Source organism: Haliotis rubra, unplaced genomic scaffold (assembly GCF_003918875.1).
Source record: "Haliotis rubra isolate DU_JTF1 unplaced genomic scaffold, ASM391887v1 Scf310, whole genome shotgun sequence".
Taxonomy (NCBI): Eukaryota; Metazoa; Mollusca; class Gastropoda; order Lepetellida; family Haliotidae; genus Haliotis; species Haliotis rubra.
The window spans coordinates 86,226-112,552 of NW_025766981.1; the positions used below are offsets into that span (position 1 = coordinate 86,226).

Here is a 26,327-nt window from a genome sequence, read left to right on the forward strand (position 1 = left end):
GGATTCCGCATCAGTGTTCATGGATTTACCATCAATGTTCATGGATTCACCATCAGTGTTCATGGATTCACCATCAATGTTCATGGATTCACCATCAATGTTCATGGGTTCCCCATCAATGTTCATGGATTCCCCATCAATGTTCATGGAGTCACCACCAACATTCATGGATTCACCGCCAACATTCATGGATTCACCACCAACATTCATGGATTCACCTTCAACGTTCATGGATTCACCACCAACATTCATGGATTCCCCACCAACATTCATGGATTCACCATCAACATTCATGGATTCACCATCAACGTTCATGAATTCTTCATCAATGTTCATGGATTCACCGTCAACATTCATGGGTTCACCACCAACATTCATGGATTCACCACCAACATTAATGAATTCGTCATCAATGTTCATGGATCCAGCATCCACGTTCATGGGTTCACTCACTATAAATATAAACACAAACCACCTGAGTTTCTTTGGCACTTCTACCAACATTAAGAAACAATGAGAATCAAATACTGCTCTCACAGTACCAATGTTAAACTCCCTTATCAGCAATACCATTTGGGATCATATCTATTGTTACATTGAAACATTGTGATAGATTGTTATAGTTTATTGATATTTCACATTGTTTTAGCTTCAAACGAAAAAGATAATTGAAATACACTGACCCCGATTTTAGAATTGTCCGAAACCTTTCTGACGTCTCTTCATCAGTTAACGTCTTCTCCCTGTTTGTGTCTGCAACACATCATGTCCATTGCCACATGAGTACTGGGTAAAAAAGCTTAAAGAATGACCTTGCTATTACTTGACTGGCACCACGATAAAACCATTTAAAGTCAAATGAATTATTATTTGAAAATAATCCCATAAAACAAACATACGTTTTTCAACCGAGGATTCCTTGCGATTTTGGACGAACAGTTGAAAGGGTACATTGCTCCTGATGTCCTTGACACTCCGCGCAATAAACTCAGCAGCCTTCAGATGCAAATGCTGCTTCTGCTTGCCCATCAACATTTCCTGAGCAGTGTCCTTGAGCAGCTTATGCCGGAACATGAGCGAGTTACACATAACGCCCCCTTCTTCGCGGTCTCCTCGGGGACAGCAGCAACCCCCTCTGGCCCTCCCGGCTTCATCGCTTCGACCTGTTGACGGCATACGGGACGAGGCACTACTGCACGCAAACGTCCCGTTTTCATACAGCCTCTTGAGGGAGGTGCTGACCTTGAAGGTACTGGCCTGTGGGAGGACCTCCTCCACGCTCTGCCTCGTGAAGGGAGGGTCAAGAACAGCCGCACACTTCACGATCAGTTGTTCTGTAGCTCGCATAGAATCTATCCTTGCTATAACCAAATCTGTAAAATAATTTAAACAGTAAACTGACTAAATGAATGCTATTTTACCGCCAGTCAGACTTTATTTCACGGCGGTCGTGACATAATCAGTTCTGGCCCAGATAAACTTGAGGTTGATATCATAAGCAACCAATCAGGTCATTCGGTAACATTGTCATGCCATCACCAACGTCACTATAGTAATAATAACAATAATATTAATGTGTCCATTTATATAGCGCCAAACTCCACACTAGGTATGCTCATAGCGCTAACAATCAAGGCACAGCACATTATTACCCCGGATAACCCAAGCTGCCTTTTAGGCGCTAGAAGGTTATAGTCATATGACTTTTCCACCGGGTACCCATTTTCCTGCTGGGTGAACAGAGACAGTTTTGAACAAACTCACTTGCCTAAGGTGAGACGACATGTGTCACATGTGCTTCGTTGTGGGACAGGACTCAAGTCCTAGAAACTCTCAGGAGTCAAGCTGCCAAACACGGTCACCCATCCAAGGACTCTCCGAGCTCGACGCTGCTTAACTTCACCGATTTGTGACCTGAGCTTTGAGCACAAGACCGCGCGCCACCACCACTAACAGTCATTAGTGAACTATAATGGCAAGCATTGATTGCTGGGCATCACTTCTAACGAAACGGCATAAACCCCAATCATTCGCTCATTCATTTCTCCGAAGTCATTACTCTCGGTTAACATTCAAATATTCAATCTGTCCTGAATGGATGAATCTGCATACCTTTCATCGCCTCAGGAACTTGAATGTCGTCGGTCGTTTTCCCAGGTGCCATGACACACGTTCTCATCTCTAAAGTGTCCTTCACCTTGCTCTTAGCAAACTTAAAGCCAAGGTCAGCAAGCGCTTCCTCGTGACTTTCCTCGTGTGATATTGAGTCCTGGGTTTATTAAAAAGACATATGTACATTTAGAACACTGCGTCGGGTACAGTGTTTGCCTTATGACCCCGTCTCCGTGAACTTTCGAGACGGACGGGGACACTTTCGTATTGAGTGAGTGATCAATCATGTTTGATGCACACTTATGCATGTCCCTGGTAGGTTTGAAAAAGACAAACCGTTTAGCCATATCAATCTCATGAATATTTCGTAACACTTGGAATTAAACTGTAACGTCTACATCCAAATCCACTTTAAATTACTTCAATTATTTGCAGTGTGTTTTCTGTTTTGTATATTTGTTGTTAAAAGCCACACGCAGCAATATTTCACCTATATAGCGGCGGTCTGTATATAATCGAGTCTGGACCAGACAATCCAGTGATCAACAGCATGAGCATCGATCTACGCAAGTTGGATACAATGACATGTGTCAACCTAGTCAGCGAGCCTGACCATCCGATCCAGTTCGTCGCCTCTTACGACAAGCATGGGTTGGTGACGATCTTAGTATCCGTAAATATAAGTACGCTAAACTTACGATGTCGGCATATCTTACAGCCCTTATCGAACGTCTCCGCTCAATGGCCTTCCCGACAGGGGTTAACTTGGTGATGAAAGCCTGCTTAGGGGCAACGACTGATGTCCTGAAGGTGTTGTGGGCGTTGTCGCTGTAGCGGATGAGGATTTGGCGTTTGTCGTACATGTCCCGGAGAAGCTGTTCCACCCATGACGGAACGCCGTGACTCATGTCCCGTAACAACCTGTAAGTGCAGTAGCATTATAACAACAGCAGCAGCAACAATAAACAACAACAACCACCTAATATCGGTCACTTCATAGTCTTATCCGGACTCGACAGTTTAGTTCTGTAAACATTTACCACTAATGTCCATTTCAATCCAACATAAACCCCTATTGTCCATTTCAATCCAGCATAAACCCCTATTGTCCATTTCACAATAACACTTACCACTATTGTCCATTTCACAATAACATTTACCACTATTGTCCATTTCACAATAACATTTACCACTAGTGTCCATTTCACAATAACATTTACCACTATTGTCCATTTCACAATAACATTTACCACTATTGTCCATTTCACAATAACATTTACCACTATTGTCCATTTCACAATAACATTTACCACTTTTGTCCATTTCACTCCAACATAATCCCATTTTGTCCATAGCACAATAACATTTACCACTATTGTCCATTTCACAATAACATTACCACTATTGTCCATTTCACAATAATATTTACCACTATTGTCCATTTCACAATAACATTTACCACTATTGTCCATTTCACTCCAACATAAACCCATTATTGTCCATTTCACAATAACATTTACCACTATTGTCCATTTCACAATAACATTTACCACTATTGTCCTATTGTCCATTTCACAATAACATTTACCACTATTGTCCATTTACCACTATTGTCCAACAATAAATTACCACTATTGTCCATTTCACACTATTGTCCACAATCACATTTTACCACTATTGTCCATTTCACAATAACATTACCACTATTGTCCATTTCACAATAACATTACCACTATTGTCCATTTCACTCCAACATAAACCCATTTTGTCCATTTCACCCAAACATAAACCTGACATACAGCACTAAAGCAGTACAGTTCCATGGCTCCAATGGTCGGTAATATCAATTTAATACATACATTTACCATTAAGGGCAATTTCATCGCTACATTTACAACTAAATACAGATTCATATCTATACTTAAGGACAGTTTCGTACTCACATGTACCGTTTCAACCCTATATTTAACACGGGTGTCGTGCTTAATGCACGAAGTGAGAACAATCAGAAACGTGTCAAGTGTGTGTTAAGGGATAGCATAGATTTTCATAGCACAGAAATGGCCATTACGAATACAGTAAACACTGTGTCATGACAACTGGTGAATTTACCTGGGTGCCAAAACAACAAGGTGATCATAACTCCCACACCTTAACATAGACTTACGACAGTCTCAGCTATAAGATTGCTTTGTACAACGGCACCTATAGTCTGTTTGCAGTGAAAACGTACCGGTGAATTTCACTTTAAACAAAAATGTAAATCGAATACAGAGAAATTAAGATTGCAAATCCTCATAATTCTACCTTGCCAATATAAAAAATAAATCTTAGATTTTTATTCAACTTAGGAAAAAAGTTGTTTAACAAACGATCATTGTTTAAAATCGCTTATATTGGTTTGTATTACAATGGGGTAAGCGCAGTAGTAAGAACAGTGAAACAAATGCACGTGCGGTACGTGATGAGCGTTAACTTAGACCAACCCTCCTTGTTCTCGGTGTTTCAGTTAATGTGCATACCCCTTGTCAAACAAACCAATAATACCGATTTGAAACTATGATCGTTTATTAAACAACTTTTATCCTAAGTTGAATAAAAATCTGAGATTTAAATTTTGAAATGGCAAGGTAAAATTATGAGGATTCGCGATCTTAATTTCTCTTTATTTGATTTACATCTTTGTTTAAAGTGAAATTCATCGGTACGTTTTCACCGCAAGCAGACTATAGGTGTTAATCGTTTCCTAAATATGAACAAATGGCAGTTACACCGATACGTAACACAGATAATAACCTTGTTAATCGGTTGTTTGATGTACCCCATTATCTGTCAGTCGTGACAAAACTGTTGAAACATCTTTAAGTGTTGGAACTTTCGAAAAAGAGATTACTCGGGGGAGATAATCCTGTATTCTTTGTAGGTATTGTTCTACATATTCAACATCATCCTGGGTTTGAGTGTTCACACAGAAAATGGTCAATAGACAAAGATAAGTGGTTATAAGCGAATTCTGAAATGAATACTGGTGTTGGTTCCCGACTCACTTTTCCAAACCCTTGGGGATACTGACGACCTCGAGCACCTGACACGCCAAGGCGGACACAAGGGAAAGGTCAAGGCCGTACACATCCGTCACAAGGGACGTCTTCTCGTTAAATACACTTTGAGCTTCTGGACACGGGGGGTTCTCTATAGCATTCGGTCTAGTAGACAGGGTAAGGAGACAATGAGAATGGTCAATCAGCGCTCTGATACATGGCCACGACTCCTTGTCACAAAAGTGCATGTCGTCAACGATGAAGGCGGTCGGACCCAGAGAGTCAAGGCACTGAAAATTGAAAAGTTATTGTACTGAGCGAGTTTGTCATTAAGCTCGTATACAGACTGGAAGCAAGGCTTGTTTTCAGTATCAGTTAAATATATGATGTAAACATCCCATGGTATTTCCCTTTCTGTCATCTAGGTTTGTAATCTGTGGATCTTATTTGTCATACTTTGAGCACTAGAAGTACCCAGCTCCAAAGTCTATTCTTTTATCTTGTGGAAGTATATTGGTATCTTTTTGACACCAATGGTTCAGGATCTGATTTTTGAAAAACAAAATTACACATGTTAATCAGTCTAAAACCGAAAAATCATAAGATGTAACTTTGTCCTTATAGTTGTAAAAGACAATAATTTAATTGGATCCAGGTGCAGTGATTTATTTGCCTCACAGTAATCCAAAACTCCCTTTGGACATGATCCGTTGTATTTCTGCATCATACGCATGTTGTGGTGATTCACCAAAGTTTCACTGCATCACTTTGGATGTTCCTAATACAATAAACTCATTCACTCGTATAGACACTCACCATATGCGTGAGGAATTCAAAGACCTGCACCCGGGCGGTAACAGATGCTTGATTCATATGCGAGGCTGGTATCGGCTGCAAGAAAGGGATCACAGTTGGATTAACAGGTGATTATGTTCACAGTAGGTATTCCATTGGACCGCTCACAATAACAATTTACGTACTGACATTCACGACGATTAGATTTTGTGTTGATGTTTGCTGCGGCTGTGCTCAGAAATGTTCCAGCTATATGACTGGGACCTGTGCATAATCGTGTCTGAACCAGAAAGACCAATGTATGACATCATTAGCGCCGATCTAACTGGATGCAAGGACATTCATCAACCAATCCTTACCGCCAATCCACACAAGCATGTGTGTCTGTATAATAATGTTCTAACCGGATCTTCGCGAGTAAGGGCAATTAGCTTCCACCAAATGTGGATTCAAACAAGAGTGTCGGGCCAACTCTGGATACCCAATCGGCCCCGACTACTGAGGGGAATGGTGATAATTGCAATGGCGTTAATGAGGACTACACCAGTCTACCTTTGTGGACATCAAGTCGACAACCGCTGCGATATGCTGGTCCATGCCACACAGCCTCATGGTTTCCATGACGGCGGGTTCCTTCTCCACCTTTTTCGAGTAGCCGCAACTCGACAGCAGCATCCGGAGAAGATGCCTGGCTAGGAAGTACGGTGTGTTGACGTTCAGGAGGTTCGGGCTGCAGCTAATCACTCTGTGGTGGAAATAACATGTAGTGGCATATGCTTTTATTGATTGTTTGTTGTTAAACGCCGCACTCAGCTATATGACGGGAGTAATAAATAATCGAATCTGGTCCAGACAATCCAGTGATGGACATTATGAGCATCGGTCTACGCAATTGGGAAATGTTGAGCCTGGCAACCTGATCCCGTTAGTCTCTAACTAACAACTAGTCTCTGAAATGAACATATTTTACTGAAAAAAGTTCATAGTAAAAAAAAAATATAATATAATGAAAAGGAGCCCTGAGACTTTCTTCATTTTCTGAAGCTGAGGAAATCTAGACTTGCCACATTTTCTAGACTTGCGTGGGCTTTCTTGGATATATTTGCTTCAGGATCTGTACGACAGACTAGTCTCTTACGATAAGCATGGGCTGCTGCAGGCCCATGAATGATTGAATGAATGGATGAATGAATGAATGAATGAATGAATGAATGAATTCACTCCCTCACTCACTCATTCATTGTTCTATCTGTATTGTATGTTAGTTTGACTGAAAACGACAGCAACAGTCTGTCCTGGTCCACGCTGACGGAGAGACAATCTGAACGCCAGCTCAGCCTTATGACATGTGATAAAGTAATATGTATCTATCCTAACCCCTGTCGGTTTGGGAAACAGGTCACATTGACAAAGACACCGAATAGCCGAGGACATTTGGAACATATGAATATTATCAGCACGGACAATGTATGATTTATTTTGTGAGTAAATGGTGCGTTTGGTTACATTATGAACAATTTGTTAGCTTTATCATGGTGTGTCAGCGAAATATCATGTAAAAGTGTGCAGGACGAATCAATGTTTTTATTAAAGAGAGAGTTGGATTCGGACACACAACCAGCGTATCCTGTAAGTTTGACTCTTCATTTTGTAAACCAGCAGTGCTTCGATGGGCTGACCATGTACATAGCGAGCACCGGGCCTCGAAGCTCACGAAAACTGGAGGGATACCCGTGACATACCTGTTTGTGACATACGTGAGAATCGCATGTAGCACACCTGGAAAGTATAACTGTTCAGCTGTAACATACCTGAGCTGAGCCAGGGCATGACATAGATCCGGTTCATGCCATACCAGGATATGACATACACCATGTTTTCGTGTTTAAAGCCGATGTACTGGGGATCATAGAGCTGAAGTGATAATAACTGCCATACTTAACACAGGCATATAGTCGTAGTGCTGACAGCGTCGTTGTAAAACGGTACGTAATGACGTACCTGAAGTTCTCCCGTGACACCGGGACATGACATACATGAAGTAATGCGACACACCGGGACATGACGTACCTGTGGTTCTCCTGTGACACACCGGGACATGACGTACCTGAGGTTCTCCTGTGACACACCGGGACATGACGTACCTGAGGTTCTCCTGTGACACACCGGGACATGACGTACCCAAGGTTCTCCTGTGACACACCGGGAAATGACGTACCTGAGGTTCTCCTGTGACACACCGGGACATGACGTACCTGAGGTTCTCCTGTGACACACCGGGACATGACGTACCTGAGGTTCTCCTGTGACACCGGGACATGACGTCCCTGAGGTTCTCCTGTGACACACCGGGACATGACCTGAGGTTCTCCTGTAACACACCAGCACCTGACGTTCTCCTGTGACACACCGGCGCATGACGTACCTGAGGTTCTCCTGTAACACACCAGCACCTGACGTACCCAAGGTTCTCCTGTGACACACCGGCGCATGACGTACCTGAGGTTCTCCTCTGACACACCGGGGCTTGAGGTACCTGTGTTTCTCCTATGACAAGCCAAGACATGACATACGAGAGGTTCTCCTATGACACACCGGGACATGACGTACCTGAGGTTCTCCTGTGACACACCGGGACATGACGTACCTGAGGTTCTCCTGTAACACACCAGCACCTGACGTACCCGAGGTTCTCCTGTGACACACCGGCGCATGACGTACCTGAGGTTTTTCCTGTGACACACCGGCACTGTGACACACCGGGCTTGACGTAAGAGGTTCTCCTGTGACACACAGGCGCATGACGTACCTGAGGTTCTCCTGTGACACACCAGCAGCACCTGACGTACCTGAGGTTCTCTGTGACACACCGGGGCATGACACACCTGAGGTACCTGTGTTTCTCCTATGACAAGCCAAGACATGACATACGAGAGGTTCTCCTATGACACACCGGGACATGACATACCTGAGGTTCTCCTGTGACACACTAGCACCTGACGTACCCAATGTTCTCCTGTGACACACCGAGGCATGACGTACCTGAGGTTCTCCTGCGACACACCAGCACCTGACGTACCTGAGGTTCTCCTGTGACACACCAGCACAGACGTACCCAAGGTTCTCCTGTGACACACCGGGACATGACGTACCTGAGGTTCTCCTGTGACACAGCAGCATCTGACGTACCTGAGGTTCTCCTGTGACACACCGGGACATGACGTACCTGAGGTTTCTCCTGTGACATACCGGGACATAACGTACCTGTGTTTCTCCTGTGACACACCGGGACATGACGTACCTGTGTTTCTCCGGTAACACACCGGGACATGACGTACCTGTGTTTGTCCTATGACACACCAGGACATGACATACCTGAGGTTCTCCTATGACACACCGGGGGCGGTGGGGTAGCGTAGTGGTTAAAGCGTTCGTTCGTGACGCCGAAGACCCGGGTTCGATTCCCCACTTGGGTACAATATGTGAAGCCCATTTCTGGTGTCCCCCGCCGTGATATAGCTGGAATATTGCTAAAAGCGGCGTAAAACTAAACTCACTCACTCACTATGACACACCGGAACAGGACCTACCTGAGGTTCTCCTGTGCAGCTAGAAAACACAGAGCATCGAGCAGCCTCGTCTTGCCCATCCCTGCTGACCCCACGAATACAAGATGGCGGTGTTTGACGTTGTCGTGAATATTTTGGATCTCTCCCAGGAACATTTGCTTCTCCTCATTCCGTCCTGCAGAACAGTGGAATATTAAATCTCTAGCTGTTTTCACAAGGTCGATTTGTTGGAAATAGTTCTACGCGAATACAATGGGATACTGGTTTCTGTTTTTTTTCAACCAGTACTAGCAAATTACGTTTCTTCATATTAGGACATATAAAAAAAAAGTTCTTGCTTCTCATCACTTTTTCAATAAAATATGGGTCGGGTGAGCGGATTTTATTTTCACATTTTATTTTATTTTATGTAAAAAAAACCCTTTGATTTCTGTGGAAATTTACACCTTTTCTTCAATAGAAAATCAAAACTTAGAAGTGTGAAAAAAGCATGCACATTTTGAAAGTGATTTTTTCTCTAGAGTAAAAAATCTAAAAAAATATTAGGGTCAGGTCGAATGTTTTGGGTCGGGCGTTAATGAGAGACAAAAATATTGTTCTATGTAGATTAAGTAAATGGTGTTGATTATACGTGAATGTTACATTAAAATCAGTATTACATGATATTTGGTATCTCACCCAGCAGTGGGTACTCGAAGTACGGAATGCTGTTCTCAATTTCGGAGCTGTCTCTGTCAGTATCAGGTAGACTGAACTCACGGATGAGTCCAATATTCCGCAGACCTTTCATTCGTTTGGTAACCAAGACAACGAAGTTTTCGGGTGGAAGACGACACGACTGGAAAGTGTCGTCATCACACGTGACTTTGTTGGGGTAGTGCATCATGAGCCTGGCCGCCATATTGACTTTCCGTCCAATCACTATATGGACAAAGGGAGAACTAGATGAGTTGTCTTCAAGTTTCAGTCACTGGCATGTGAGCATTACGGCAGCTCTTAGTACGTATCCATGTTGTCTGTCCTGCTTGAAGGTGTCTCTTCGTATGCACCTATTCATGTTAACAGCCCAGCCTAGAGGTTGTCTTTCCACATGCACCTATCCATTTTAACCCTGATGTTGTCTCTCCACGCGCACCTATTCATGTGAATAACCCAAGCTAGAAATTCTCTTGACACACGTACCTATTCATTGTTTACCTTCCAGTTGTCTCTCCACATGCACATATTCATGTTTTTGTTTGTTTGTTGTTTAATTCCAGCTATATGAAGTAAATAATCGAGTCTGGACCAGACATCCAGTGATCAACAACATGAGCATCGTTCTACGTAATTGGGATACGATGACATGTGTCAACCAAGTCAGCCTGGCTACCCGATCCTGTTAATCGCCTCTAAAGACAAGCCTCTAAAGACCATTTCTAACCCGGATCCTCAAGGGTCTATTGTGTCTCCACATGCATCCATCCGTGTTAACCGCCCAACATAGACATTATCTCGACACATGTGTCTATTCGTGTTAACCTAGACGTTGTCTCTCCACATGCACCTATTCGTGTTGTCAGCCCAGCCTAGAAGCTGTTGACTACACATGTATTTGATGACCACAAAACTGGTTTGAGTAATGCGACCAAGGAAAGGTTGCAGTTAGTTGTATCAGGATGACATTACGCAGCTGACATATGTCAGCGTGACATGGTAACACGTTGAACAGACCCAACCTTAAACCAATTTTCCTTACACTGGTGTTTAGTTAACTTGAAAAGCAGACGCTATATAAATACAAAGTCTTCCTCTAACATTTAACGGGAAATGAAGAAACGTGTATATTCCGGGTGAAAAATTACAAAGCATCTGCTGGAGAACATCTTAAAGGCACTATATCACATCACACTTCTCTAAAAATAAATAATGCATTTCTCTCAATACTACTACAGCCCTCTGGGAAGCTACCATATAATTTATTCAAAAAAATAAAAATAAATAAATAAATACACACTACAATTTTAAATTAAAAAGTCGACTCTCACTCCCTCTACTGGCCCAACATCGTTTCAAGCTAACCCCGTAGAGTTATGTCCCTTAGAGCGCTCTTTACGAATATCCTACTCACAACTTGTGAATGAAACTAATTCGGCACCGACAACACCGCGTGCGACAGTTTTCGATGTACGGAGCAATTGTTTTCATTCCATTTGTGGCAAGTGTTTTCTGTTTGGAAGCTGTTCGCCTCGAAGTTTCAATTATCAATTTTAGGCGAGTCGTGAGGGATGATGAGCTTTTTATTTTGCATTAAGCTTTAGGAAGCTAAAGTGAGTGCATATGCCCCAATATATATAATATTAGCCAAATATTGTCAAGAATGTGTGACATTGTGCCTCTAAACTTGATGTACATGTACAGTGAACACTCGATAACCCGGGAACCGTTAATCCAGAAAGTGTGGTTACTATTGAAGACACCCCTTTAGACGGACATTATGAATGAGTGAGTTTTACGCCGCTTTTAGCAATATTCCAGCAATAACACGGCGGGGGACACTAGAAACGGGCTTCACACATTGTACCCATGTGGGGAATCGAACCCGACATTACAAGTGATGAAAACTACAGCACCACACAATTCGCGCCGTTTGTTGTGTGTTCTGATACGACAGTTTTCGATGTCTATCATTCTGTATGTTCTCTGAGTCGCCTCGAAGTCTAGGCGAGTCGTGAGGGATGATGAGGCGCTTTAGGAAGCTAAAGTGTGCATATGTCTATATGATATTGGCAAAAATATTGTCAAGAATGTGTGACATTGTGCCTCTAAACTTGATGTACATGTCTGATAACCCGGGAACCGTTAATCCAGAAAGTGTGTTACTATTGAAGACACCCCTTTGACATTATGAATGAGTGAGTTTTACGCCGCTTTTAGCAATATTCCAGCAATCTGTCTCGAACCCGACATTCAAGTGATGTAAGGTATTATGCATTTTACGTGTTGCTTATTGCGTCTTATTAGCTATTTCAGTCTCCATAATAATATAACAATTTATGTAATTGTTATTGTTTTTCATAAAAGGATGTGTGAATAGTTACAAGACTTGCATAGTTATGTAATCTCTTCCTTCTATATTAGATTATCTACTACACACATGCATACACTCCTGTCTGTCTGTATAAACATGGCTAAAACGGATTGTTTGGCATTGGATGGAAAGGGGGAGCTTACCTGAGTATTCGTGACGTCGTGCATGGCCAACCACGCCACAGAATGTCGTCCCCGTTGTTACCCCAATTGAAACTCGTCTGAAAGAGACAAAGAGTACTGTTCTTTACAGGTGTCACACATTCTAATTAACACAACACCTTGGCTTTGTTTTCGTCCCTGCACAGCTTTGTTGTTTTCGGCTATGTTTGTTTAACGGTAAATATTGGCACTGAACTGTAAACACATCAGCGTTTCACGAGAAACTTGCAACACATGGGAACGTAGTGTCGTTTAATTGTATACGTTTCTTCGTGCCCTTGGTCGGATTTATACAGTTGCATGCATATATTAATTAAACTTGTGTTGGGAGACGACAAACCTTGTGCATTATATCGTCATTTGATTACATGTATTCAGAGCTAAGTACCGATAACTTTTTGGGTCATTGAGTTATGTACTCGCTTGTGTTCCATCTCAATTGGTTATCCTAATTTTCCTTTGAGTAACCAAATATACTGTACCCACCTCAATCCAACTCAAGTTGGGTATTTTGCCATTTTCCATAAATTTGTATAAAAATAATAAGTTTAAATGTCGGTTTACGTGTTTGCTATTCATATTTGATCTGTAATATGAGAAACGATAAGAAAGACTGCAAGTAGCCAAGTTCACATGTTGAAATAAAACATCTCAGTATACCTCAGTTATTTTATCTAACCACCGGTACGCAAGCTAAAATTTGACATTTACTTGTGTACGCATGTAAGATCAAACTTACTGAGTATTTTCTAAACTTCAAGCGTACTTGTACGCAATAGACTTAATAGGGGTTTTCATATAAATATCAGCTTATCTGTACCTCTGCGTCAATTATCTTTTCGTCCTGGATGTACAGTAATTACATTGTAATTACTGTACATCCAGGACGAAAAGATTATTGACGCAAACTGGAAGTGTAGCTAATAATTACTCATATACATGTATGTATCAGAAAACACTGACAAAATTAAAATTATTTTTTGTTTTGTCCATATTTCCTGACATATTACGTATTTAACATGGACACAACCTATGAAGTCATGTGACTAATATTCTCGTCCTTCTATGCATTGTCAGAACTGGTGACGTGGTGATATAATTCACTTGCAACCCTAGAATGTCAAATTTGAGGCAGTGTTCAGCTGAAATAATTGTTCAGTTAAAACGCTTGTCAAGAAAATGATTTATCATTTGTTTGAAGTACAAGTTACTGCTGACCTAATCCGGCATGTAACGCTAATGACTTTTTATTTCGATGTTGGTTAAAAGGAAACGTGATTTGCATAACAACGCATTGCAGAATAACAGTTATAATAAGATATTCATATGAAACACAATATACAAACAAGGAAATTGTTATATTACTATCGTACGGAAGTACCGGGTTATCAGAAAGGTCATTTTCTTAACCTGTGTTTAAACACGTGTCACCACAGGCTATTGTAATGTTGTTCACGCACACAATGTACAGTTCAACCAAGCGGAGACGTCTTTCACAAAGGTCCATTCAGATGGGCTTATGGTGCGACTCAAAGCGGTCCCGCGGTATATAGGTGGGTACACATACCCCTTCTTTATTTAACCAACGATCGATAAATTCACCATAGCATGTTGAAGTCATGAGGGGAGATCTTACCGTGACACGTTACAGTGAACTCAGTGGAAAGTAACTGGGAGTAGTTTGGGATTAGTACAAGCTGTGCATCTGATTAGTGTCATGTTTTAATCCTTGTTAGACCGGTAATGGTTTAATCTGATGTAATTCCTGTACATCCAGGACGAAAAGATTATCTTGCCCCACTGACCCGCTGGGAAGGAGTCAAGACAGGAGGTATGACTATGCAGAAGATTCTAGTTACTGTGGATACGCTGACAAAGGACACTTAAACAGAAACCTGACGGATATGTTGCGCTCCAGTGAATTTTAGAAGGTCGTTTTGCCCTGTTGGATTATATGTTCCTGTTTTCAGCTTTCCTTAGAAAGCCCCAGCGTTTTTTCTCGGAGTTTTGTAGCTGCAAGCCCAGCCCCCCTGGTGCAAGCCCTGGATTCAATCATGACAAGTATTGATAGCTACATGGCAGGTCAAGCGAGTCCGTTGGAAGATGACGAGGGGTTTCAGACTCCGCCTACCTCCCGCTACCAGTCGTCTGCTAGCCTCGCCAGCAGCGCGAAGAGCGTGTACCTGTCCGCTTTGGATCTGTACGAAGGGGCAGACGAGATGGATATACCAGCAGACGACATCGAAGAAACGGGAGTGCCGTCCCAGGACGGAGAAGCAGGTAAGACTGAGATTTACTACTCTCCTCTGGGAGGAAGCGACGACGATGAGAGGCACGACGCGAATGACGACCCATACCATGTTTCTGAAACGGCACCCCTCACGAAAACAGGGAACGGGGAGCTAGAGGACGCTGGACCAAATGCTTCCGTGCCCGAGGTTGGTAATGACGAGGGCGTATGTGGATGCAGTTGTCTCATGTGCAGCCTTCGCCAAAGAGCTAAACAGGTGATCGACTCAAAATGGAAATATCTTATTTCTGCATTGAAGTGCAGTGACCTAAATTGCCCCAACTATGACAAACTCACTCAGGGCGAACTGCTTTCCTGGTTGGATAATCACAAAGAAGGGGACACGAACATAGACTTCGTGCAGAGGTGTTATCGTAGAGACAAGCCTTGGTGTAACACTATTCAAAAGGAGCAGAGTCAGCTATTTTTCTTCTTCTTTCTATTAGTGAATGACATCTACAAACTATCTACCAGTGATAACGGACAGAACGCGAAACATGAAACGTACCCACATCATGATTCCTTCTTGAACTGGATGCAAGAAGTGGAACACGTCCTGGAAATCCTCCTCCAAGCTTCCTTTACTCATGTAGATTCATCAGATTCCGATTTGGAAAAAATAGAACGACCGTACACCGTGCTAATCACGATCCAAGAAACGCATCAAAAGAAAGACTACATTGGCATCTCCTTCGAGGACAGCGGTCTCGACCCAGCTGTTGATGAGATCAAACTTCTAAAACGAAAGTTAGCAGGAACGCCGACAACTTTGCAGAAACTGTTTGCCATGGCAGCCATTGTTGTGTTTTTGGCAGACATCGGAACTGATGTCTTCCAGGTGGTGACGTTTTACAAAGAAGGTATTTCCATGTGGCCACTGCTGTTGTTCTTTGTCATCGCCCCATCTCTTCTGAGCACGGTGTTGTGTTTTTTCCAAATTTGTAAGGAGAAGACGACCAGCAAGAAGGACAAGAATCTTCGAAGACTGGGAATGGTCCTGGTGTCGCTACAGTTGGGGCAGGTGTGGAGAAATATATGTGAGATATGTGACCGCTACCCCATCGTGGACAGCTATGTCGTCCTCAGTCTCCTCATCATCAAGATGATAGAGGGTCTCCTGGAAGGAGGACCTCAATCCTTGATACAGACGTATGTCCTCCTTGATCGTCCCGTGGAAACGCTAACGTTTACAAATATTCTAAAATTTGTGTCTCCAGTTCTGTCATCCGTTAGTATGGCCGCAGCTTTAACAGATCTTGACTTAGGTCGAGCAGGATACTGCGTGCCAACGAAAGCCAAAATTCTATCAGTGTTGTGCCGCTTGGGTGAAGTCTGGGGGCGATTTATAGCCTACGCCGTATGTTTCTCGGCCTTCAAGTATTACGGATTTCTGCTATTCGGTGTCCAGTGTATTTTTCTCACCATCCCGACCTACATAGCACTGAGGAGAGATCATACCAAGAACAGCAGCCACCAGGTAAACTGTGTGTACCTCCGCTGCAGGTATGGCGGATTCAACCAGGAGAAACCCACCAAGTTGTTCACTGCAAAGCTGCCCCGTCTCATAGTGTGGTTCTGTATAACCATGGTGTATTCATTCGTACCCATCCAAAGGTTCGAACTGGACTTGGAATTTAATCTGACTCAATCAAGCCGTCTGCCGTTCTGGAAGTGTAGCAGATTATATGGACTGTATAATGTCCTGTATGGACTGCATATGCTGGTGAACATTATAGCATTTACCCTATGGGTTACTATAGGCGAGGGACCATCTCAGCAACTGTTTATTCCAATCTGTGTTATATTCATAGTGGCAACCATTGTCTCAGCTGCCTTCAGGATGCAATCCTGGATGGGGAGAACATACAAGATTGCGCTCAGACCCGGATTTGGTAATATTATATAAAGCATACCTACTGTCCAATCAAAGCAGGACATCTACCTATTACGCAATCGCACGGACGTAACACCTGTAACACCGGTTTAATCTGATTATCACCATCCGCTGAATAAGTTAATGCATGGCTTAACATCCGTCGAGAGAACAGTTGGCCGGACGTTCCACACGTAAGGAATCAAACCCGTCATGGATTGACGAGGGAACCATCAGGGCACCCACCGCCTTCAGTTTGAAGTCAACGAGACAAGACAATATATGAGAGGCCTAAGGGTGTAATACCAGTGTTTGCACCTCCTGTATCTGCTAGTAAATGCTGTATGTATGTATGCATACATTGTAGATGTGAATGAATATTTGAGGTCTTCAGTATTACTCAGTGCTGTGATAACAGGAGATCCAGACTTGTTTCAGGAACACTTGTACTGGCTTCAGCAGCAGCGTATAGCACCAAAGCGAATCCAGTATTGGAACCGTTGACAAGTTGTTACGAATGGGTCAAAGAGATTACCCATGATAAGTCTTTCGTGTTTTTACGAGCCATATTCTTTCACCATAATGTCTGTTATGTACTAATGATATAAGACCGAGACAATATGTTAATACCTTTAGATATGTCTCTGATAAACATAAAAAAAGCCAAAGGATATAAATTATTTCATCTAGACAGTCGTAGAATACATATGTAGATATGCCATTTAAACCAACTGAAAACCAGATTTGACAAAGGTGTAACACAATGCTATTGCCAATGAAAGCCTTCATAAATGGAGTATTTGTGACCATAGAATAACTTCCTCTCTCAGAGAAACAGCTGTTCACAGTCAATCAACATAAATAGCCCGTGAGTGTTGAGGGCAAGTAATTCCACGTCATTGGCCCTAACCGTGGCTACACTATTGTTTAGAGAGTACATAACGACAGAACGGAGTTATAGACGTCGATGTTGTGTTTTAATCAATGGAATCAATTGTTTTGTTGGAGCGTTTCATGTGCACCCTACACAGGAGGTCGTTATTCACGACATGAATAAAGATTGTGAAAGAATGTTATTGTTTTGTAATTTTCTATCAATTATAAACATAATAACTGTACGTAATTATAATAATTATAAACATGTCCCGTGAGACAAAATGTTGTTATGAAAGAATATGATTAAATCGATTTTCCGTCCTGCCGACTCAACTGAAACGAACCAGCAACTCGATACGAGGGAAATGAGGCAATTCATTTGATAATGGTCGTATTTATGTTTATTAAAATGGAGTATCGGAATTTCAATTGAAGCGCAGTCCAGGGGGTTTCAAACAAGGTTTTAATCAACTTGATCAGATTACCGTTATGAATTGCCGGAGTAACCTTTAGGTTTATACCGGTTTCGTCGACACCTATGTTCGTAATCAGATTACCTTCATAGATTGTTGCAAACCTTTAACAATGGTGATATGATGAGGCGCGAGTGTGGCTAAAGGCTGCTTGGAATTGTTTTTTTTTCACAGCCTGTCAGCTTTGCGTGGGAGGAAAAACCTGAAATGAGGATGTCGACCAAAGAGAAATCCAGCAAGGGTATTAGACTAAAAAACCCAAGAATCTCTTCAATCGAACCAATGGTCACCGGGTTCCTCCTATACGCTCATAGGTATCCGATATTGCGGTTCCTAAGACGAGTGGGCCACTTTTGCCTCCCGCCTGTAGTGAGTGTGTTTAGTTTTACGTCGCACAATATTCCAGCTATATGACGGCAGCCTGTAAAGAATCGAGTCTGGACCAGACAATCCAGTGATCAACAACATGAGCATCGATTTACGCAATTGGGATACGATGACATGTGTCAACCAAGTCAGTGAGCCTGACCACCCGACCCCGTTAGTCGCTTCTTACGACAAGCATGGGTTGCTGAAGATTCACAGGTCCCGCCGTCTATAAAGATGGATGAGGATACTGAATGGATATGGTTCGCAGGGCAGGATTAATTTTGATGACCAGGCTGGGGGACTTGGCTGATTGCGTGTCAGCGTGTGGCGGAGCTTGTAATACTCGTGGACCTCATACAAAGGGTATAGTGATGAGACCGGCGTAAAACAATCAGCATCTGTAATGCACTGCATGGTGTATGATGGACGATTCTTTGCCGTCTTGCCGTTCGTGTAGTCCCATTAGTACTGTTTCGTTGTGTTAGCCGGTAGAACTGGTACGTTGTGATAACACGCAATATATGTGTGTTGTGCTATCCAACAGCATCGTTACAATGATCATGCGTCGTGCTAGCACGAAACACTGTTACGCTGTGACATCAAGCAATACAGTTACGGTGTGCTAGCTAGTCTGTCTCACAGTCCCTGAACTACATTATTTTCCCTACTGCCTGGCCCTCTCTGCAATGCTAAAGCCCTAAATGAAACAAGTCTAGATTTCCTCAGGAAATCTCTGGTCTCCCTGTTGATCCTTTTCAAATTAAATGTGTTTGTTCGTTACTATCTAAATTATATATATTCAGAAACTAAGCGTTAGTCTATGTGCTACAATAATCTTATGTTGTGCTAGCCTGCAGTATCGTTACCCTGTAACATATAAAAGTTACACGTTACGTTCAGCTAGCCTTAAGTAAGTTAAACGTTACTTATGTTAACTGGCTAATAGCATAACCCACAACAACACACTTTCTATTCTATTCTTCAAGCGTCACACCTCACGCCAACTTCAACTTGAAATCAATCTCGGTAACTTGGTATGTGTCATGCCTATAGTGAGTGAGTTTAGTTTTACGCCGCACTCAGCAATATTCCAGCTATATGGCGGCGGTCTGTAAAAAATCGAGTCTGCACCAGACAATCCAGTGATCAACAGCATCTACGCATTTGGGATACACTGACAAGTCAACCAAGTCAGCCTGACCACCCGATCCCGTTAGTCGCCTCTTACGACAAGCATGGGTTACTGAAGATTCATTCTAACCCGGAACCTCACGGGTGGCATGCCTATAAGCGACTTCTTCACGTATCGTTTAAAAGAAATTTTTTGTTGGGGTTATTTTTCCTATACAAATCCAGATTAGTGTAATAAAATCAAATATTGAGCAAAACTTACTGAATCCACGGGAGCTTGTCTAGGACTGTCTTCATCTTGACGGAGTTCTGTAGTGCATGTGCGCAGTCCCGCTCGTGTTTGAAACCCGGTAAACCAAAAATAACCAGAAAAGTACATCCCTGAAAACAGATGGACGTATAATCAATGTGCACATGGCTTTATTTCAGTGCATCAGTTTGTTGATCTAAACTTGTCTCCCTGCAAATAGTACATCTTTCTCATAAGTTCACACATCCATATATATACTCATGGAAACAAATAAGGGAACACATGATAGTACAAGTGTTCCTTTATTTATTTCCAGATTTTCACCCACAGTGCAATACAAATAAACCCTGTGCAGAAACCTGGAAAAGAATAAAGGAACACTTGTACTTTCATGTGTTCCCTTATTCGTTTCCATGAGTATGTTTCCTTCTCATACGCTATTAGACATCACACGTAAGTGAATTTGTTGGCTGTCCAAGGTGTATTTGTTTATTTCATAATAAAGGTAAAGCTTGTGTGTGTATTCACAGATGTGTCAATTTCAACGGCTAGTTTACAATGCAGCAGCACAGACCTTATAATATGACATGGTCGAAACAATGGATATATTTGCGATTACGGTTCGTATCGAGGGGTGTGTCTCACCACGATGATATACTATCCCGATAAGTAATTTATCGACCAAAGTGTATTACGTTATCGTCACTGTACTTGTCTACAAACATGTCCTAACAGGAAATTTATAACTGGTAATTTATGATGCTGTGTGCAGAAAGTGAAATTTCATTGTGACGCATTTAGGTCGCGTACGTGTTACTTTCATATCGCTGGATAGGGGGTGGGTGGGGAGCCTAGTGGTTTTCGATTCCCCAAATGGGTACAGTTATGTGTGAAGCCCATTTCTGGTGTGCCCCGCAGTGGTATTGCTGGAATATTGCAAAAAGCGGCATAAAACCTAACTCACTCACTTATTATCGCTGGATGGATTCCTTTAAATAAATATCAGTAAGACACCGCTCGACTCCTTCCCACATGTAATTGAGTAATGCAATAAGGATAGAGTTACGAAGATAGGAGGGCCCAACATATGTATCCATTGTTCAGTGCACTATATAATGGGCCTGTGTTCCCTCTACTGCAATAAAGTTATTTATTCCTAAGAGGGCCCAGTGAACCTGAGCGCTATTGTGTACACAGCGAGGGACTGACTGACGCTTTTTTCAAAATTACAAACGTTTCACGGCTTGGTAGGCTAAGAATTGGTCTCAACGCATTGTAATTGTGCGGGTAAATTGAAGATTTATCTTTGGCGAGACGAGTCAACGCTTTAACATCTTTTAGTAAAACGCAAATATTATGGATGACAACTTCTTCTTTATTGTATGTCACAACGTTTCAGGGCTATTCCCTGCCCCTTCGTCAGGTGAATAGAAACAAGCAAGATACATCAATGAGTATATGATGGGCCTTCTTGTGTTGACGTTCCAGTCTAGCAGTTGGGTCTTTGGGCAAGATCTTGTAGGCGGAGGGGTCGTTCAGGTTGGTGTTCACGAGGTTGATGAAAAAGGGGGTGTCCAATGAGTATATATACTCATTGATGTATCTTGCTTGTTAGTATTCACCTGACGAAGGGGCAAGGAATAGCCCAGAAACGTTGTCATATACAATAAAGACGAAGTTGTCATCCATAATATTTATTTGCGTTTTACGTTAACACCAACTTCTAAATGCCTCTCAAGAACAACATCCTTTTGTCTCATGATGTCATACAGGCTGGCGTTAGCTAACCCACGAATCACATACATCAGGAGCTGTAGGTGGAAGACTGTCACCCCATAGCTCCACTAACCATGTTTATGACCTGAGACAGACACACACCTTATCAAACAGGAAGATCTTGTTCAAGCAGCCATGAACGACCTTGATGTGACTGAAAACGATGTCGAAGATATTCTGCAGATGTTCTGAGCTGTTGACGTCATCGTCCAATACCAGGTTCATGAAGACGATGGACACCTGTCGCATCTCAGACAGGAACTCGAGAGGCTGGTTGTCATCGATCTGGTGGATGCAAAGAGTTTAAAGGCAATCATAAGATGCAGATTATTACAAATATGAATATGCTCATTAACGAAAACGAATACCAGCGAGAAACTAGAGCCACGACTGCAAGGCCATCTTCAATTCCAAACTTTACAAACTTCTGTGGTGAAAGATCAGTCTGGTTTATGTTGAAAACAAGGTAAACATGACGCCATCAATAGATTTTTATATGACGTTGCAATCATTTTGAAATCCTGAAACGTCTTTGACCCGACTGCATATATGTGTCGGTTATCCACGCTCGGTGACGTCGATGGTAGCGTGTCCGGTATCCGTTGCTCACAATATCAACCACTGGTTTGTTTGATCCAGGCTGGATTATTTACAAGCTGATATAGCATGAACATTGGACACGGCGGCCTAAAGTAGATTACAAAAACAAATAATCCCAAGAAGAATTGATAAACGTGACCTACCTTCTTCAGAACGGGAGACAGCACGTACAGCCGTAACGTCTCCTCCAATCGCATCGCCGTCACCGTCTTTACGATGTTACGTACTGCAATATGAACACGTTATGTCTGTATTGTACGCATTGCGTACAGAGTTCGATAATTAAACATGATCACTTATACAGTACCCATGAATAGTTCTGGGTCAATATACAGCTAAAAACACGCCAAAACAATTGAAACAGATAAGACTGGCCAGTGTTATTAACTGATTCATGGTATGGTTATCTCCACAACCTAACGCTCCTCAACACACCATACAGAGTTGCGTCCCTTGGGCAAAGTGTAAGGTCCCCGTTATTGTGGTTTCCAAACAAGTGGAACACGTCTAACAAAGTCATCATTTCGGGCTTCTCATAGAATATGCGGGGAGAAAGAAAGTTCGGCCACTTAGCCGCGCCATACGTTAGAGTGGATAGTGATACTTGTTATTATCCAGTCTGGCTCACGCCATTACGTGTACAAAACCTGTCGCCTCGGAGTCTGTTTCGTGTGCCTAGACTCACAACTTTCTTTCTCAACTGCAACCCACTATCCCACCCCTATCCCCACCCCACACACGCATACCTCACAATCATCAAATAACAGCTACAACAACACAAAATAGAAATAACAATTCACAACACAGTAATGGCAAAAGAAATCAAAGGAATATGGTAGCTTAAACGCAACAATACATGTACTCTTAAAACGTACGTTTCAGCACCCCTGTCATGGTTCGGGTAGAAAAGCCTGTCTTCCTGGCCGAGGCCTCAGCCACACTATTGTGAGTCCCAGCCGGGGGCTTCTCATCGGGCGGGGACACGGCATCCTGGTGGATAACGTTTGTAGCGAGCGTCATGCGCCGCCCTTGGGACTGTACGAACTTTAGAGCACCACCAGTGAGGGAGAAACGACGCTCTGGATTGAGATGAAGATGAAATGGGTTGAACTGCCGACCACACATGTACAGCGACAGTAGTTAAACTTGCAACTATTGCGATAGTAGTGCCACAATTGCAACACTATTGCGATAGTAGTGTCACTATTGCGACAACATTGCGACAGCAGCACCACCATTGAAACAATATTGCAATAGCAGAGCCACCAGTGGGACAATATTGCAATAGTAGTGCTACCATTGCAACAGTATTAGGATAGTAGTGTCACTATTGCAACAATATTGCGACAGCAGCACCACCATTGAAACAATATTGCAACAGCAGAGTCACCAGTGGGACAATATTGCAATAGTAGTGCTACCATTGCAACAGTATTAGGATAGTAGTGTCACTATTGCAACAATATTGCGACAGCAGCACCACCATTGAAACAATATTGCAACAGCAGAGCCACCAGTGGGACAATATTGCAATAGTAGTGCTACCATTGCAACAGTATTACGATAGTAGTGTCACTATTGCAACAATATTACGACAGCAGCACCACCATTGAAACAATATTGCAACAGCAGAGCCACCAGTGGGACAATATTGCAATAGTAGTGCTACCATTGCAACAGTACCGTGACTAACACTGATACCGTGTACTAACTTGTCATCGATATATTGCCACCAGGATAGATGAACTTGCTTTGCATTGATAGTTCTCTTAGCGGTATTACTGATATCCCAAATACTTAGCAAGATTACAGCAATATAAATGATGCCCTGTTAAGTACAGAGTACCTCTCTGTTTCCCAACTTCGGGGCTTGATGCCCTAGCAACAACTGGTTCCGGTTTCACTTCCAATACCTGGAACAAAGAACGTTATATAATCCTTTAGTTGACACAGCTAATGATACTGAAATTCATTCATGTAGTTGAGATGGTTTTGAATATACCGAACCGACCGAATGTTATTATACTGTGTCTAGTGGGATCGTTTATAAAGGTGCATCAGAGTCAAACACCGTTACAAGTGTCGAACGTTCGGTTGTCTCGAAGAAAAACATGTCCCTTCGTATTCCTTAATGAGTCATCATTTTGCAGTTGTGTCTAACCTTGGATAACTCGAAGTAATAACGTAATCCCTTTAACTTTGACATAACAGTGTTTGACTGCGGACATATTTGCAGACAACACGACAAGTTTATCTTTCCCATTAAAGTCCCAAGTGAAAAGCATACATCTACTCCTAGTGACTCAATACCTACCCTGACATGGGCGCCATCCTCCATGACCTCGTGTTCATACCCACCGGAGTTGCAGATCTCCCAGGCATGGGGTGACATGACGACATAGCCGGACTTACAGAAGCTTTCAGCCTTGTTGACGTCAGACACAACCTGCCCCAGCTCAACGTAATGGCGGAACTCGTCGTTTCCAAGGAAGGTCATGGTCATATCGCCAGCAGCAATACCTGTTTTCACCACGAAAGTTACATTTTACACATTCCAAGGTAAATTTCAAATAGGTAATTAAATAGAGAATCTCACCCAAGTGTCTACTGATATCAATTATATCAACGCGAGTTGATAAAGTTACAAATATCCGAAGCTTGCCGAGGATATTTTTACCTTTATCAACGAGTGTTGATATAATTGATATCGGTAGACACGAGGGTGAGATTCTATTTATCATCAACAATCATTCTTCATTAGTTTTCAATGAAAAATGTACATCTCTCAACACTGTACTACCATTAGAGTGCAGTGCAGCGATGTCATAGCATTGTGACGTCATCAAGTTGATGACGTCATAGCATTGTCAGGGCATTGTACAAAATCTACTGTCAAATGATATCTCCTAGGAGATATATAGAGAATACTACACGAGGTCTCATTACATACGAATTATACGAACGAGTGTCCTTCCTATGGTATCTGACCGACCGAAAGCGAGGTCAGAAACCATGAGAAGGTCACAAGTTTCGTATAATTCGTATGTAATGAGACCGAGTGTGGTATTTTATTTATTACCCACTCCTTGAATGCATTGAATTGACAAAATAGCATATTTTTTTGGTTATTTTTATGGTTTCAAACCGAAACCGGTTTCATAAAGAGGTTGCGGAAAAGTTTTGTTCTGTAGTACACTTTTTTGCATGACGTCACACTGTAATGACGTCACTACGCCTTGCTCGTTAGCCCCTTTGGTTACTGACGTCACGATGCATATCAGTTGTCATCGCCTCATACAGCCTCCTACATTAAACTACTCCGTAGCACCCTGTTTCTTAGTTTGCAGTTGCTTCACTCGGCTAACAACACTGGTGGAAACTTTGCGTTTATGTTTTTCGACGGACATAATGTCTCAGTTAGACACACAGTTAAACAGCAATTCGGCAACGTTCGCAATGTTTACATTCTCACAATGCATATAAGTTGTAGAATGAATGAATTCACGTGTTTGTTATGAATGAACAAGTAGTTCCGTCACAACGTGACCTAATTGAGAGGTCATCGGTTATCCAATCAAATTGTTAGAATCTCAGGTCAAGTCAACGCGATACAACACTCGTGTGACGTACGAGATTAGTATGCAACTACCCATACGTTGACCACGTGGGTAATAATAACATATGATCTTACACAAGCGATATCTCCTGTTGAGCACAGTTTTGGATGATAAAGGTTTACTTAGTATTCGGAATCGCGTTCACTGTAAACTATGATTAACACTTATTAAAAATAGTATACCCAAATCAAACCCATTTTTGTTGGGGGTCTATAAAATGAACCCAATTTAGCTCTGTAAATAACCGAGGACCAGACAGTAATGTGTTTGATATCAATGTCGATTCATAGAACAGGGATACGATGATACCCAATCAATCAAGCC

General features: G+C 42.3%; 1 protein-coding gene across 1 annotated transcript in view; it reads right to left on the reverse strand.

The window, feature by feature from the left end:
- The window catches only part of LOC124283205 (adenylate cyclase type 10-like), a 43,361-nt gene that overhangs the window by 14,352 nt on the left and 2,682 nt on the right, over window positions 1–26,327 (reverse strand). The window contains 16 exon segments of the mRNA XM_046719236.1: window positions 684–753; window positions 900–1,373; window positions 2,113–2,269; window positions 2,811–3,033; window positions 5,160–5,443; window positions 5,970–6,044; window positions 6,501–6,693; window positions 9,539–9,692; window positions 10,196–10,438; window positions 12,731–12,807; window positions 20,023–20,141; window positions 21,889–22,071; window positions 22,530–22,612; window positions 23,262–23,465; window positions 24,233–24,299; window positions 24,701–24,906. Of these exon segments, the coding sequence (XP_046575192.1) occupies window positions 684–753; window positions 900–1,373; window positions 2,113–2,269; window positions 2,811–3,033; window positions 5,160–5,443; window positions 5,970–6,044; window positions 6,501–6,693; window positions 9,539–9,692; window positions 10,196–10,438; window positions 12,731–12,807; window positions 20,023–20,141; window positions 21,889–22,071; window positions 22,530–22,612; window positions 23,262–23,465; window positions 24,233–24,299; window positions 24,701–24,906 (2,812 nt within the window).